At 37.9% G+C, this 15,748-nt stretch overlaps 1 protein-coding gene across 1 annotated transcript in view; it reads left to right on the forward strand.

The window, feature by feature from the left end:
* The first annotated feature begins 2,049 nt into the window (after positions 1-2,049).
* The window catches only part of osbp2 (oxysterol binding protein 2), a 29,088-nt gene continuing 15,389 nt past the window's right edge, over positions 2,050-15,748 (forward strand). Inside the window, exons 1-4 of the mRNA XM_038293767.1 lie at positions 2,050-2,496; positions 7,684-7,889; positions 12,920-13,170; positions 13,271-13,439. Of these exons, the coding sequence (XP_038149695.1) occupies positions 2,336-2,496; positions 7,684-7,889; positions 12,920-13,170; positions 13,271-13,439 (787 nt within the window). The 5' untranslated portion in view covers positions 2,050-2,335. The remainder of the gene's footprint in view (positions 2,497-7,683; positions 7,890-12,919; positions 13,171-13,270; positions 13,440-15,748) is intronic.

Consider the following 15,748-nt stretch of genomic DNA (forward strand, 5'->3'; position numbering starts at 1 on the left):
CAATGTACCTGGACCATTTCAGGGGAATATTTGTGTAAAAATACACATAATGTTGAATAAAAACCATTAATTGTGATTTGAAACATGGCATATATAAATTAAGGCAAGTTTATTTATAAAGCATAAAATGCTGTACTTGGGCTGTGGGAGGGCGGGGGAATAGATTGCTATGGTATAGAGTATGATGAATTATTAAAGAGAATGAAAATCACATCAAATTAAAAATAATATTTAAACCATGTAAAAAAAAATATACATAAATACAGTGTGTCCATTGATTTAATATTTAGAGTTTAGATTTCCTATTAAATAATGTGAAATAACAACCAAGAAAAGTATGACTGGCAGCAACTTCTTCTTTACCCCTTCTTTAATTTAAATGCATATAGCTTCATCCATCTGCTAAACCATTCTAATTAGATTTCCTGTTTCTGCTCAAAAGATCATTAGACAGCACTGTCAAAAATTCACCATCAGTCTTGTCTGACCTGTAGTTACCATTTTCAGATTATCTGCTGTTTCCCAGACATGCCTTGCATCAAGCTGTAAATGAAGCTTCTGATTTTTCTCCATAAATGTCTGTCAGCCTCTGAAGCTCATCCAGATTGTTCAGTTTGGGTGTTTAGGTAGGCTGGTAAAAAAATGTGTAGCCTTTGAATTAGTCACAGATTTAGATGAATGTGAGGCTAGATCAGGGGGTGCCAACCTGCAATCCCAGAGTGGCTCTTTGGAATAACCTATCAAAAAGTGAACTATTGCCCTGTTTGGTGTGTTTTATATTATTTATTAGTATTATATCACCTTGGTAAATTGGATTTAGAAGCACCTCTGTTCCTGTTTGTTTATTTTGGATTTAATATGGTTTTCCTGATGGTAGAAGGTAGTGTTGCACCGATACCAGTATCGGAAACCAGTATACTGCACTAAAATGGAGGTATTGGTATCTGCTAGTATCGACAAAAGGACACAAATACCTTTTTGAGAGTCAAAAGTTTATTCACCTATTGTCACCCGGTAGTAGTAGTAGTAGTAGTAGTAGTAGTAGGGGTTTTAAATAATAATCGTTTTGTATCGATGCATCGATCCAACAGCTGACAATGCATTGACACATCCGCAAGAGTATCGATTCATGTTTTTTTTCTTTCTGGTCTATTGTTATCCATTTGCTCCTGGATGTAATTCTGACTCCTGTGCTGCAGTGGCGCTAACCCTATTTTGCCTTCCTACCTCTCTTCCTTTAGCCACTAACCTCTTTCTGCATGCACACACACACCTAGACACAGAGGGAATATTATTGTTCAGTGAATGAGGTTTTTATAGGCCTAGGTGGAGTACAGCTGTGCTACTTCTGATATTTTTTGTTGTTTCTAAAATAAAATGCATGACAATATTACCGGTTTCATTGATTTATTTCAAATTTGAAACATTGTCTGGCCTGTAAGGTAAAAAAAAATGTATTGAATCGAATCGTATTGTGGTGTATTCTTGAGTATTGAAAATAATTAAATAGTTGGGTCAGGAAATTGATACTGAATCAAATCGCCCTGATGGGTGTGGTTTTCACCCCTATTGGGTGGAATCTGTACAAATGCATCCAGCCCTTTTGATCAATCAAGTCCAGATCTGGTTGACTACATCTCACAATCCCCTTGTTAGTTTTTAGTTAATTTTGTTTGATTCTTAAATCTGTGAAATTAGTAAAATTTTCAGAGCAATTGGAGCTGAACACAAACACCTGCTACAGTTCTATTTTTTATTAAATAAAAATAAAATTAAAAAAACATAAAATTTCCTTCTTCTCCTGCACTGGTTTCTACAGAATAACATAGTTGTTGGTGTTTTAATGTGCTGAAATGTAAAAAGATGTGCTGCTGTGCAACTATTTTGTAGATCAAAGCAGAAATCGCAGGAAATGCCATATGTCAAACACTCGCGCGTGCGCGCGCGCACATGAGGAGGAGGAGGGGGTGCATCCATAAGCTACAATCCTGTAATAAGGACGTCATTCTGTTCTGTTTTTCTCTTTTTTTCTACAAGCTTCATCAGCATTGCATTACAGTGCAGTGTTTGCAGTTTTGAATTCCTTTCTTCTAAAAACATTAGCGTCACATATATATAAAAATATATATATTATATATATATATAGAGAGAGAGAGAGGTTTTTATTTTTAAGTGGGTCCGCCTCACTTCACAGAGACACAGAAACAACTGCAGGCTACCATCCTTCTGTGTGCTGCTAGCTAACGGTCCAGCTGTTTCCAACTCCTACTCCTACTAACTGCACCGTCTCTTCGTCCGTCGAGCTGGAGGGACGCAAACAGCTGATAGGGAGCAGATGAACGAGCTGGTGAAAAGCTTACCCTCCCCGACCCTCCCCGGGCTCCAGCTGCCGTGTCTGGACACCCACAGAGGCTGGCTCTTCAAATGGACCAACTACCTGAAGGGCTACCAGCGGCGGTGGTTCGTCCTCAGCAATGGCCTGCTGTCCTACTACAGGTAACAACACGGTGTTTACTCACTTGGATTGAAGCTATTATTAGCATCGTTTTTATGAAAGATTGTGTGATTTATTTTACTATCATTATTATTCGTTTTAAGGAATGTAAAATGAAACTTTTGTCGTTTCTGGTTGAATTTACAGTGCCGGTTAAAGTGGGGCCAGCAGGGGCCAGTGCACCTGTAAAACTGATCCTGGCCCCTGTGCTGTGCTGAAGATATAATATTAAGTATATATTAGGGCGGAAACAATCGAATAAATTGTGATTAATTGATTATTGAAAGAATCGTCAACCAATTTAGTAACTGATTAACCAGTATAGAGACTCTAAAACAGAGGTCTTCAACAGGGGGTCAACGACCCCTAGGGGGTCCACGGAGGTACTGCATGGTTGATTAGACTTTTTTTTTTTTTTAAATATTCCCCCTGCATTTTTTTCCACAAATTGAAATGTCTTTAAATACACCATCCATCCATCTTCTAACACGCTTTATCCCTGCTGGGGTCGCGAGGGGTGCTGGCGCCCATCTCCAACAGGCGAGAGGCGGGGTAAACCCTGGACAGATCACCAGTCCATCGCAGGGCAACACAGAGACAAACAGGGCATACAACCATTCACACACACACTCACACTTAAGGGGAATTTAGAGAAGCCAAATAACCTAACAGTCATGTTTTTGGACTGTGGGAGGAAGCCGGAGTACCTGGAGAGAACCCACGCATGCTCAGGGACAACATGCAAACTCCATGCAGAAAGACACCGGGCCGGGAATTGAACCCAGAACCTTCTTGCTGCAAGGCAGCAGTACTACCCACTGCATTAACATGAATTCAACAAACTGTATTAAACAGATAAATGGAGGCAGAAGATGTATTTCTGTCTTCAATGCACACATTCAGCGACACACAGGAGGTCTTTCAAGTTGGGCACCACTTCATTCACAACACCTGTCCCATCAACCAGGAATCAGAATCAAATACTTTAATAATCAAAAAGGGGGGAAATTACTTTCATTACATGATTCCATCTGTAATAGAAAGACTATAGGACCTGTTCTATATAACACAATTTCACACAATATATATTATTAGTGTCATGATTTAACTTAAGATCAGACCCAGATGCAGAAGACCAGGGAAAAGTTTAACAGGTTTTATTTAGAGCAAGTAGAGAGGAGTACAGTGCTGCTCTGAACATTGTTGAACCGGGACTGAAAAGAGAAGGGGAAGATTCTGCGGTTAGTTCAAGCTCAGTGGGAAATTTGTGTTTTCTTGATTGAAGAAGGGAATTAAGGTTGCAGACACAGGTTTCCAGAAAAAGGCATCTCTTATTGAATCCAGTTGGTGTGGGTTGTTCCAGTGAATGACTTGTTCGTTGGAGGGCGGACAGGGTTTACCCAGATTGCGGTTGTTCCTTGGTGAACGGGGAAGCTGATTGCCACTTAGTTTTCCTGCTGTAATTGAACGGGTTATAATGGTGATGAATCCCCTGCTCAGTGAGAATCCCCAAACAATCCTCGAGGGGCAAAGTTGACCCAAACCACAAACTTGAATCCTCAGCTCAGTTTGGTGCTCAGAGAATCCTTCCAGGGGAGAGAAGGTCCGAAACATCCAATTTGCAGGATGACTTCCTGCCGAGAGGCAAAGACAAAAACAGCTAGGTTAAAACTCAGATAGACAAAAAGTCAGTTTGACTCAGCAAAACTCTGCTTAGCTAGAGTTCCCAAAACTGGCAAACACTCTGGCGTTGAGGTAGTGGCAGTCAGCAGCTTAAGAGTCCTCAGGTAATGAGGCAACGAGCTGCAGGTGTGCAGGGAGGCCCAGTGAGGACGGGGCACCACCTGGTGGAGGAGAAAAGGAAACACAAAAACAGACCACAAAAACTGGATTCCTGACAATTAGGGGGTGCCCGAACCATCTCGCCATCAGTTTGGGGGCCCTTGGCCTGGAAAACCTTGAAGATCCCTGCTCTAAATCATGCCTTTTGCTGACAGAGCAACCCATTTAGAGGAGTAATTATACCAAAGTTGTAAAAAAAAAAAAAATATATATATATATATATATATATAACGTATATAAATGTTTTGTATTCGAGATTAAAAAATATATATATATCTTCTGTCAATATGCTCTATCTAGAATTCCTCGAGTGGAAAAGCTTTAGTTTCACCTGGTTTAATTTCATAAAGAAAAGTCTTCTTTAAGGAACCTTTGGCTATCTGATAATTAATTGATTAATAAAGAGTAAAATGCAATCAAAAGATTAATCGATTTGGGAAATTAGTTAGTTGCAGCCCTATTATGTTTCATATTAAATTCACTGACATAGAAACCAAAACTGAACACTTGGATCTATTTCATTTTGTTTACCTTTACAACAGTGTCAGTGCTAGATCAAATTTACAGAAGGTTAGGGGATAGGATGAAAGATTAAAAAAAAAAAAAAAAACAGGCAGGAGGACATCATTCTGTAGATCAAGTGAGCCACAGACCCAATGTTTCAGGACCCGATCAACCATCCATCCATTTTCCATCACTCTTATCCCAAGTGGGGTCACTAGGGGTGCTGGTGCCTATCTCCAGCTGTCAATGAGTGAGAGGCTGGGTACACCCTGGACAGGTGGCCAGTCCATCACAAAGCAACACAGAGATAAACAGGACAAACAACCATTCAAGCACACTCTCACACCTAAGCACAATTTAGAGAAGTCAATTATCCTAACAGTCATATTTTTGGGCTGTGGGAGGAAGCCAGATTACCTGAAGAGAACTGAGAGAACAGTGTGTGGATCAATAAAAACTCATCTTAACTGCACAAGATAATGCTTTAGAATATAAACAAAAAGTTTAAAGCATTTACATCCATGTTTACAATCTGTTTTACATCTAAATATCAGCTGAGAGGACATCTCCCTAAAATTAAGAATTTGTGACTAGCACCCCCTGCTTTTTATCAGCTATATCTGGGGTCAATTGGCTTTTTGACTCTATGGCTCACTGAATATATCAAAATGGAACTATTACCTTGTTTTTTGTTCTGAGTGCATATGAAGAAACACTGGCCCTGTATGCCTTGGTAAATTTGTTCTATAACCACCATTTGTCCCAATTCAGGTCTCTGTTTGATTCTCAGTGTGATGCTTTAAAAAAAAAAACATATAAACTCCTCTTGTCCTGCCTGTTATCAGTAGCTTATATAGAATTATAGCAATAAAAAATAAAAAATGAGACAACGCTAATGTCTTACTCCTTGGTTTTGTTCCAAATATAGAGTTTGATTAATGTGAACAATATATCCAGGGGCTGAATGATTAAACAAAATTCATTATTTCCACCCCAAAAAAAAAATTTTTTAAATTAAAAAGTCATCTTTTATGGAATTTGGCTGTTTTGATATCAATATAATTTATCAATATAATTTAACTAGTTTCTGTAGCACCTTTCCTTCCCTTTAAACTTTTTAAACAACATTAAAAACAATTGTCACCAGATATATTGTGCATTAAAAGTCTCAGAACGTTTTGCTTAAATATTTGTAATTAATTTTTATCAAAGCATATGTTTAGCATATGCTTTAGCATATGTTAAGCATATCATTTTGTTTGCTAATTGTTTAATATGTCAATAATTTTTTTGATTTATTGTTTTCTAATTTTATAGCAACATTTTTTTACAGAATTTAAAGCAGGTGAAAGTAAAACTTTTCCACATCAAGGAGTTTTTGATAGAACATATTGACGGAATGCAAAATGTTTATATATATTTTTTTACATTTTGGTATAATCACTCCTCTCAATGATCTCCTCTGTCAGCTAAAGGGATGTTTTAGGGTCTCTATACTCCAGTTAACGATTAATCGATTACTAATTTAGTTGATGACTTTTTCAATAATCAGTTGATCACGATTAATACATAACAGTACATATATAATGCTAATGAATAACATGTTATTATATATATGTGCTGTGAAACACACAGGGACAACTTTGTGTGTGTGATGATGTCAGTGACAGATAACCCATAGCATAGGGGTTACATCACTATGCCATCCATTTTGCATCTAATAGCCAAACAGCATCATTATAATGGTTGAGTTCCCAGAATATTTCATATATTCATATTTCACAAGACCTTCCAACAAGACCTGTTACTTTGATTTATATTATTTTGACATATTCAGATTAAATTATTTAAATATAAAAAATGTGATCATATTTAAAACACAAAGCTGTGAAAGTCAGTTGCTTGCATAGTAAGTTGGTAACAGATCATCCATCTAAGGACGCATGCGGTGTTAGTGGTATCTGATGGTTCCCTTTATTTATATTTCATTGTCTATTTCACAGATTACATTTTTACAAACTATAATAATAATTTAACTATTGATCTCACACTGGAGATCTTTACCTCTGAACTTAACCCATCCCCTTGGGGAGCAGTGGGCTGCCATTGTGCAGCTCCCGGGGAGCAGTGCGGGGTTAAGGGTCTTGCTCAGAGATCCAGAGTGCAGGCTGTGGGGATCGAATCGGGTACTTGCAACCTTCTCAGAGCACAAGCGCACTGCTATAACCCACTAGGCCATCACTCAAGAAGGAAATGCAAAGCCAATATTTTAAGATTGTCAACAGGTTTCTCTTGAGTGCCCCTATAATAAGACATTAGGTGTTGAACATAAAAAGTAAACAAAACGAACAGAAAAAATTAATTTAAGTAAAATTGTAGCTTTGAACCGGGGTGTGGTATGAGTAACTCTTAATGACATTGCTTTCATTCTTGTTCCCCCTACATTAAATAAACATCAAGCCTTCACAACAAGCCCCTAAACAAAATCCGTTTCATGTTGCTTTATATACTTAATTCATCCTCTGATGGCTCCCTTTAACATAAGGAAACCTCCAAAAGAAACTGTCTACTTCTACTGTTACTGACTAAAAACAATCCTAGGGTTCATTGATTGGGAGGGAATGCAGTACACAGAGCTATTAGCCACAAAGGCTTAATTTGTGGTTCCCTTGAAGAGAGAAACACAGCTAAAAAGAGGCACTCAGCTAGCAGGCTTAGTAAATACATGTTAAAAATGCCCATATTGACTTAAACTGACTTAATCTGTTTTCAGCACATGTTGTTACTTTTCTCTCTCAAAAATTCTACTAAAATCTTAATCTATATTTTTGTCTTTCTTGCAGGACTCAGGCAGAGATGGCACACACTTGCCGGGGCACTATTCCCCTGGCAAAAGCTCACATCGAGGTGGGTGAAACCTGTCACTTTGTGTTAACCAGCGGAGGCCGAAGCTACCACCTGAAGGCCACATCGGAGGGGGAGTGTCAGAGATGGGTGTCGGCCCTGCAACAAGCAAAGGCCAATGGTACCCTCCTTATTCATCATTCAGGTAAGATGAACAATTTCTCCTATTTCTGATTCATCAAAGCTCCCCTATTCACTGAGATATCAATAGTGACTGCATACAGGTATTACTAATAATAAAACAATTTTCATGCATTATTTTCAGTATTAAAACAGACGGTTTAACCTATAAAACTCTTTTTTTTTAAGTGGAAATATGATTCTTCTACCAACTACACCCAATTTTCCAAAAGCATATCTATTGAAGTGTTATTTAATCAACAGGCCACCAGAGGGCAGTGCTACCAAGCTGCCTGCTGGGACATGGTTAACTATATATAAAAAAAATATTTTTCTATCAAATTAAACATTTATTTTGTTACAAACAGTAATATATGTTATACAATAGGATAATGGATGGTATATGACATACATTTGTAAATTTTGAATATATTAACCCCTTTTCCTTGACTTGAAATATAAATGAACTAAAAAAAGCACACAGACATGCTCCCTCCCTGTCTGCATCATTTCTCCATCGTGTCTCCTTCAGTGTGATAGCAGTGAGGGCGCTGAATGAAATGACCTTCCTCTCCTGACTCCTCCTCCTCCCTTTCTGGTGGCAGGAGGGGTTAATAAAAAAAAGACAAAAAGAGAGAGGGAGTGGCATAGCAGCTGTGTGTTAAAGGCTTTCATTGAAAATATTTTCCCCTCATGGACAATAGGCAGGAACTATTGCAGCCTTTTCAATGACTGCCGCCTTGTAAGTAAAAGCATATTTTTTATTATGTATCGCAGATTTGGATTTCAGGTCGATCATTTATCTCTGCATGTTTTTTGAATGAATTTGAGTTCATGGTGTTTGCATTTATTGTCCCATGAGGTTCTTATTCTGGAGTTTATTTAGTTTTTCTGCACATGAAAAAGCCACCTTCAAAGATGTCAGATTACTAGGCTGGTAACTGCAGCAGTTATAAAAATCAATGTCTTTAAAAGTGCTTGTTAGAAATTTTCAGTGCAGAAGGAATCGGTTGAACCTGCAAGATGCAAATTAGCGTTTTATCAGCAGGTTTTGTTTTTATGTGAGGGAATGGAGCCAAACTCATGAGGAAAATTTAAAGATCAGCCACAGCTCTGCAGTTTAAAATACCTGAGGTCATAGACAGTTCAGAAATCATCATATGCTTTTTTTACCACAAAAAAAGGGAATAAAATGGGTGATTTTTTTTTATTCATTGTCCAGTGCAGAGATGCAAATTCTGGTGTGTTTTGGTGAAGTGATTACAGATTACTCATCCATGAGCAGCTACATGGCTCAGTCCCAGAACAGATTAATTGGCTAAACGGATCAGAGCGGCAATAATTAAGTGGCTTTGGCCAAGCTTTGAAGCACCTATAGATTGATATCTGTAGAACGAGTAGCACAGATAAGCTTAACATTCGCAGATATGTATAAATAGGTGTTATTTGTTCTGAAAATGCACAGACTGACTCTCTTCCCACTCCCTGCCCGTTATGACGCTCTCTTTATCACCTGTGGGTGTCTTCTTGTGATTTAACTGTGAGTCACTGTTTGCTCTCCCATTCTCCTGTGTCTCTCCAGTGTTGATTAAAGAACATTACTGCTCTCAGCAGCTCTGTGTCTCGTACCCCTACACATCCATCACGGTTCATGGATGAGCTTAATGGCTTTGCATCTCCATATGAACATGTTGGATGGCAGATGGCCTCAGAGAACTCAAATTCTTACCACCTTGAGCCGCAGAAATCTGCCATATGTGGGTCATGGAACCATTAGAGCCTCATACATCAGCCTCTCGTTTTTATCTGTTTTTCTCCTGAGACCACACTAATCCAGTTTCCTCTTGATTGTTTTATTATTATTATTATGATTTCCCCCTCTTTAATAGAGTCTGGTCATTTCCATGCTTTGAACTCATAGACGATAATACACTGACCTAGATTCGAACTATATGCTTATGACTTTTGGGATTTATCTTTCATCCTGTCGTTTAGCAGTAAAAGTTTTGACCTAGAAACGTTTCATTATGTCGTATAGCAGCCGATGCTCCGGTTTTAAAGCTGGGTTATTTAAAAAGCAGGACTTTTACAGCCACAAACTTAAGTTTCAACATTCAGGTTATATTTCAAGGCCAAGTAAATCCTGGAATAAAAAAAAAAAACGTAAAAAGAAAGGTAAATAACTGCAACGACACATTCCAGTGTTTTAAGTAACAGGAGTTACTAAGTAGGATTATACTAGCTGAAATCTGTTGTCGCAGTACTAAAATCTCAAACTTTATCATTACCTAGAAAAATGTTTGATTTTGAAGAATTTTATTAAAAACAACAATAATTAGTATTTCTCATCATGAAAAGCTTTCTAGACAGAATCACAGATGCTAGCTAGAATGTGTACATACTGTAAATACAAAATAACTAACCAACATATAAAACCATTTAACAATATTTTACGTTTTTTTTTCTTATTTTAACATATAAATAATCCAGAAATGTAAAAGTAAAACAATATATATATATATATATATATATATATATATATATATATATATATATATATATATATATATATATATATATATATATATATATATATATATATATATATATATATATATATATATATATATATATATATATATATATATATATATATATATATATATATATATATATATATATATATATATATATATGCAGCGGCTTGGAGGGACAAGCCGCTGCACGGCGTGTACCACAGACAAATAGAAGAAGTGGCTGATATCAAAAAATCCTACCAGTGGCTGGAAAAGGCTGGACTGAAGGACAGCACAGAGGCACTAATCATGGCAGCACAAGAACAGGCACTCAGTACAAGATCAATAGAGGCCAGGGTCTACCACACCAGGCAGGACCCCCGATGCAGACTGTGCAAAGATGCCTCTGAAACAATACAGCACATAACAGCAGGGTGTAAAATGCAGGCAGGAAGTGCATACATGGAATGCCACAACCAGGTAGCTGTCATAGTGTACAGGAACATCTGCCATGAGTATGGGCTGGAAGTCCCAAGGTCAAAATGGAAGACACCTCCTAAGGTAGTTGAGAATGGCCGAGCTAAGATCCTATGGGACTTCAAGATCCAGACTGACAAACAGGTGATGGCTAACCAACCAGACATCGTGTTGATCGACAAACAGCAGAAGAAGGCAGTAGTGATAGATGTGGCAATCCCAAGCGACAGCAACATCAAGAAGAAAGAACACGAGAAGCTTGAGAAATACCAAGGACTGAAGGAGGAGCTAGAAAAGATGTGGAAAGTGAGAGCAGCAGTGGTGTCAGTGGTAATTGGAGCACTGGGGGCTGTGTGGCTACAGCAGATTCCAGGTAAAACATCAGAGGTCTCTGTCCAGAAGAGCGCAGTCCTAGGAACAGCTAAGATACTGCGCAGAACCCTCAAACTCCCAGGCCTCTGGTAGAGGACCCGAGCTTGAGGATGACACATACCACCCCACAAGGGGTGAGAAAACAGTTGTTGTTTTTTATATATATATATATATATATATATATATATATATATATATATATATATATATATATATATATATATATATATATAATCAAACAACGCTTTTTTTCAGTATCAATACCTTGTTGAATTAGAATTATATCTTAATACAGTATTGATCTTTTTGACAACTCTGGTTATTGGTTGCAGAAATAAAAGCAGGAGGTAGAGAGATACAGCCGCCAGCTGATATTTATGAGGTATTTTTCTATCAGCTTTGGTTTGTCCACATTAGAGCAGGACCACTTCCTTCATTTGCTGTCGATTTTTAATGATTTGGTTTGATTTCTTAATCAATGTTTCTTTTTTTGTCGTATAAATATTTTGAAACTTGTGTAACATTTTGTATTGTGTAAATGACTTTAAGAATCTGCTCATATTTGGAATAGTTGGACTGATACTAACGTCAATATAGTTGGCATATGCATGGGCTTTAAATAACCGATATCGATCTATAGTGAGAATCACAACCTTCAGTCTATTTCACTAGGATTTAATGTGACAAACTAATTTCGGTTTCAAATAAAAAACGAAACATAGTTGTAGTAAATTGATTAAGATTGTATAGAGAGGTTCTGGAAACATCAATTATTTTCTTGTAGATACTCATTTGGGTTTTGATCTAGACCTTGACTGGACCATTGTAATGATCAAAACCATTACATTATAGGTCTGGCTGTATGTTTTCTTTTATTCCAGTTTGCTCAGATCTAACCGCAGCCCCTTCTAAAACATCTACATGACCTGAACCATGGCTCTCTACTTGCTACGTCTATAAAGGCTGGATTTGTCGACCGATCCTTCCACCTGAGCGGATCTCTGCATGTCCCCCAGAGCTACAGTTGCTTTTAGAGTGCTGTTTGTTTATTATTGTTCACCAGCAAACCTCTTAATAATAAAAGTAATGAAAACCATAATTTTCCTTCCACATTAGAATAATGTTATTTAGCATAAATCTGTCAGATAAAAGTGACTTGATAACATGCTGAAAAGCTCCAATAGAGTGAAGACATGTGCACATTCTTGTCTATTTTAAATATGCTTTGTAATGCTTAGTAATCAATCCATTCTCCTTGAAACGATCTGAAAGGGCTGAAAGCTCAGAGCTCAGCTCATGCCAGCTAGAAGAGGAGAGATGGGAAGAGAGGAGGAAAAGGGGGTAATGCGTCATCCTTTTTTCTCCCTCTTCATCTAAAAATAGCCTTGCCTCCCAATTGCATAGGCCCACGTTTGCTAGGCAACCATGTTCATTCACAGCTTTCCGACGTTGTGGAAGATGGGTTGTTTAGAGATAGGGGTGTGAAGTGTTATTATCCTTCGCCATCCGTTTCCCATTAACTCCTCTCACTCTAAACTTTAAGGATTTAGAGGAATTTTCTCAGTCTGTCTGCAAAGCAGACGGTGCTGTCTATCTGTCATCAGCATTATACACAACGTGTTCAGACATGTTCTTTTTTTTTACTTGGTCGGTTTGTTTTAAACTGCTATGCTGGTGTCTCTGTGTGAAGATGACTCAGGAGATGAAACCCCTGTGCCTCAGGAGGACCGTGCCCTCACCCAAGGAGCGCTGAAGTCTCTGGCCACCAAGTTGGAGGATCTGAGCACATGTAATGAGCTGATCGGAAAGCACGGCGCCGCTCTCCAGCGCTCCCTTAGCGAACTCGAGGACTTGCGTGGGTCCAACGAAGGCACAGACAAAGTGAAAGCCGTTAATGAGCGAGCCACTCTCTTCCGCATCACCTCCAATGCTATGATCAATGTGAGTTCCCACAGCAAGTGGAAAACCAGCACAGTGGCTCATGTGATTAGCTGCCTTGTTACTGGCTCGTACTTTGATGTTTGTTGTCTTCACACCTCAGGCTTGTCGAGACTTTTTGGATGTGGCAGAATCTCACAGCCGACGGTGGCAGAAGGCTCTGCACTATGAGAGAGAACAGCGCCACCATCTGGAGGAGACCATCGAACAGTTAGCCAAACAGCACAACAGCCTGGAGAGAGCCTGGAGGGAGAATCCCACCTCTTACACAGGTGGGGGATCACAGTCAGCCTGTTACACAGACAGTTATCATTTCTATGATGTGAAAAGCATAGTATTGACAAGACCAAACTTAAACTACATTCAAGTAGTTTAATTTTAATGTGTCTTTTAAAATGTATAAGAAAATATATCTATTCTATTCTGTACTCAAAGATGAATGGAGGACATTTCTGTGAATTTCTCAGGAATAACAATCTGTTAAAACGATGCAAAGATTAAAGATAGTGTTTCTATTATTCAGGCATGTCCAAAGTTTGTCCTTAAAAGCCGCTGCTCTGTGGGTTTTAGAGGTTTTCCTGCTTCAGCACAGCTGAATTCCACTGATGGCTGATTAACAGGGATCTGCTGAACTGCTATCACCTGAATCAGCTGTCAGAAAGCATTGAAAACCTGTAGGACAGCGGCCCTCAAGGAACGATTCCGACATAGCCGCTATTATTGACCTTAGTTCAGCAATTGACACTGTTGATCAATATGTTTTATAAGAGTGCCTGGAAAACTGGGTCAACATTACTGCTGCAGCACTGAACTGATTTAAAATCTGTTTATATGGTGTTTCGTATTTTTATGCTTAATGGCATCTTGCTTTAACTCTTTGTGCTCTATATAAGCTACCGGAACCAAAATGTAACTATTATTATCTCCCTCTGGATTTGAAAATTATTTAAAATCCTACAAAGTTTTTTTTAAACAACCATAAAGAGGCCTTCTTTGAAAATCCTTGAGTGTCTTTGGGGGTTTTGAAATTTCACACAGATGATGACCGCTATCAAAATGCTTTTTTTTTTGCTTGTTCGTCACATCATTTTTTCCCCTTATTTAGTCAGCATAACTAACGTATGGGTAACAGCATATGCGTGAGTGCGTCAATCCTCTCTTGATTGAAATGGCAGATTTCCAGTCACATTGAGCCTAAGTCATTTAGCGGGTGCGTTATGTAATGCAGGGAAAATGCAAATCTCAGGATGCATGGCTTCCAATGCAAGCTATGCTGAGTGGTTGTGAAAAGACCTAAAAAAGGACCCTTCTGTTATGTTTAGAACCTGCTGCATTGTCCAGAAATTCAAAGCAGAAAGGTAGTGTTTTTTTTTTTTGCAGTACCGAACTTTTGTGTTAGACTTGCTAACATGACCAAGTTGTTGGTATGCATTGCTGCTTATATTGTCTCAGAAGTAATTAGCATACAAAGATAAAAGGAACCTTGCATATTTTTTTCTATTACTGCATTTTATTGCAAAATGCAACATTTGGATGTAGAAATATTGCTGTTATACAAAAATCCAGTATACATTTTCTGCAATTTTTTTTCTCAGCAAAGGTGTCAGATTCTGTACTAAATCTACTTGAAAGTAAATTTCTGATAACAATAGATGATATTAACAATTCTCTCTTGGCTCACTGTGGTGTTTGGCTTGGAACAAGCTAAATCTCTATTTTTATTAATAGCCTCTGTCCCAGGCAGTGTTTTCAGTGTCAATCTGACATTACTAGGCTTTATTCAGAAATTTACATTGTGTCTTAGAGATTCTAACCTACTTCAGTTAGCCCTAATTTAGCTCTAATAAATCTGAGAATTTGTGAAAGCAAAGACATAAATATTTGGGTCTAAAACCAGCTTTATGAAAACAAACTAAATCAATCTTTACGTGCATTATCTTCCCCTAAGATTGCACAAAACTGTAATCTACAGTACGTCCTTTATGTACGTAGCACCGTCACACATAGGGGCGTGTGCTACAGGCTTTATTCACGTACCTAGTACTCCAAAATGGGTTCTTATTTTTGTAAGATGTTGTCTGAAAATATGACTGACTTTTATTAGAGATTTTATTTGAGACTTTCTTTGAGAGTTTTCTTTTTCCAGTGAACTCCAAATTTTGCATCTCTCTAACAATAAAGATGTCAACAGTGTTAAGATTTTACCTGTTCAGGACCGCTTTGTTCAGATTGCTCCCTAAAAGGTGTTGATCAAAATAAGATTAAATTATGAAAGCCTTTTTGGCTATTAAATCTTTTTCTATCTCAATAATTTTCACTGAGAATACCTCACAAAGACAATGTCCTATTAACATTTTGTTATGTGTTTAGATCATTCTTTTCAAGTCGGTCCTTTTATATGTTAGACCTGACAGATGCTTTGCTAATATTTATTTTTCACCACTATGTGGCCTTCCTGAGCATTTGAAGCTTATATGAGGCCTCAAAAACGGATCATTTTGCAACACATTTAAAAGCTGTGAAGCTTCAACAAAGCCACACCTTAATCTCAATAAACATACTCAGGATTTATGGATATGAA

This window comes from Cyprinodon tularosa, unplaced genomic scaffold, assembly GCF_016077235.1.
Source record: "Cyprinodon tularosa strain WSP-4 unplaced genomic scaffold, ASM1607723v1 ctg33, whole genome shotgun sequence".
Taxonomy (NCBI): Eukaryota; Metazoa; Chordata; class Actinopteri; order Cyprinodontiformes; family Cyprinodontidae; genus Cyprinodon; species Cyprinodon tularosa.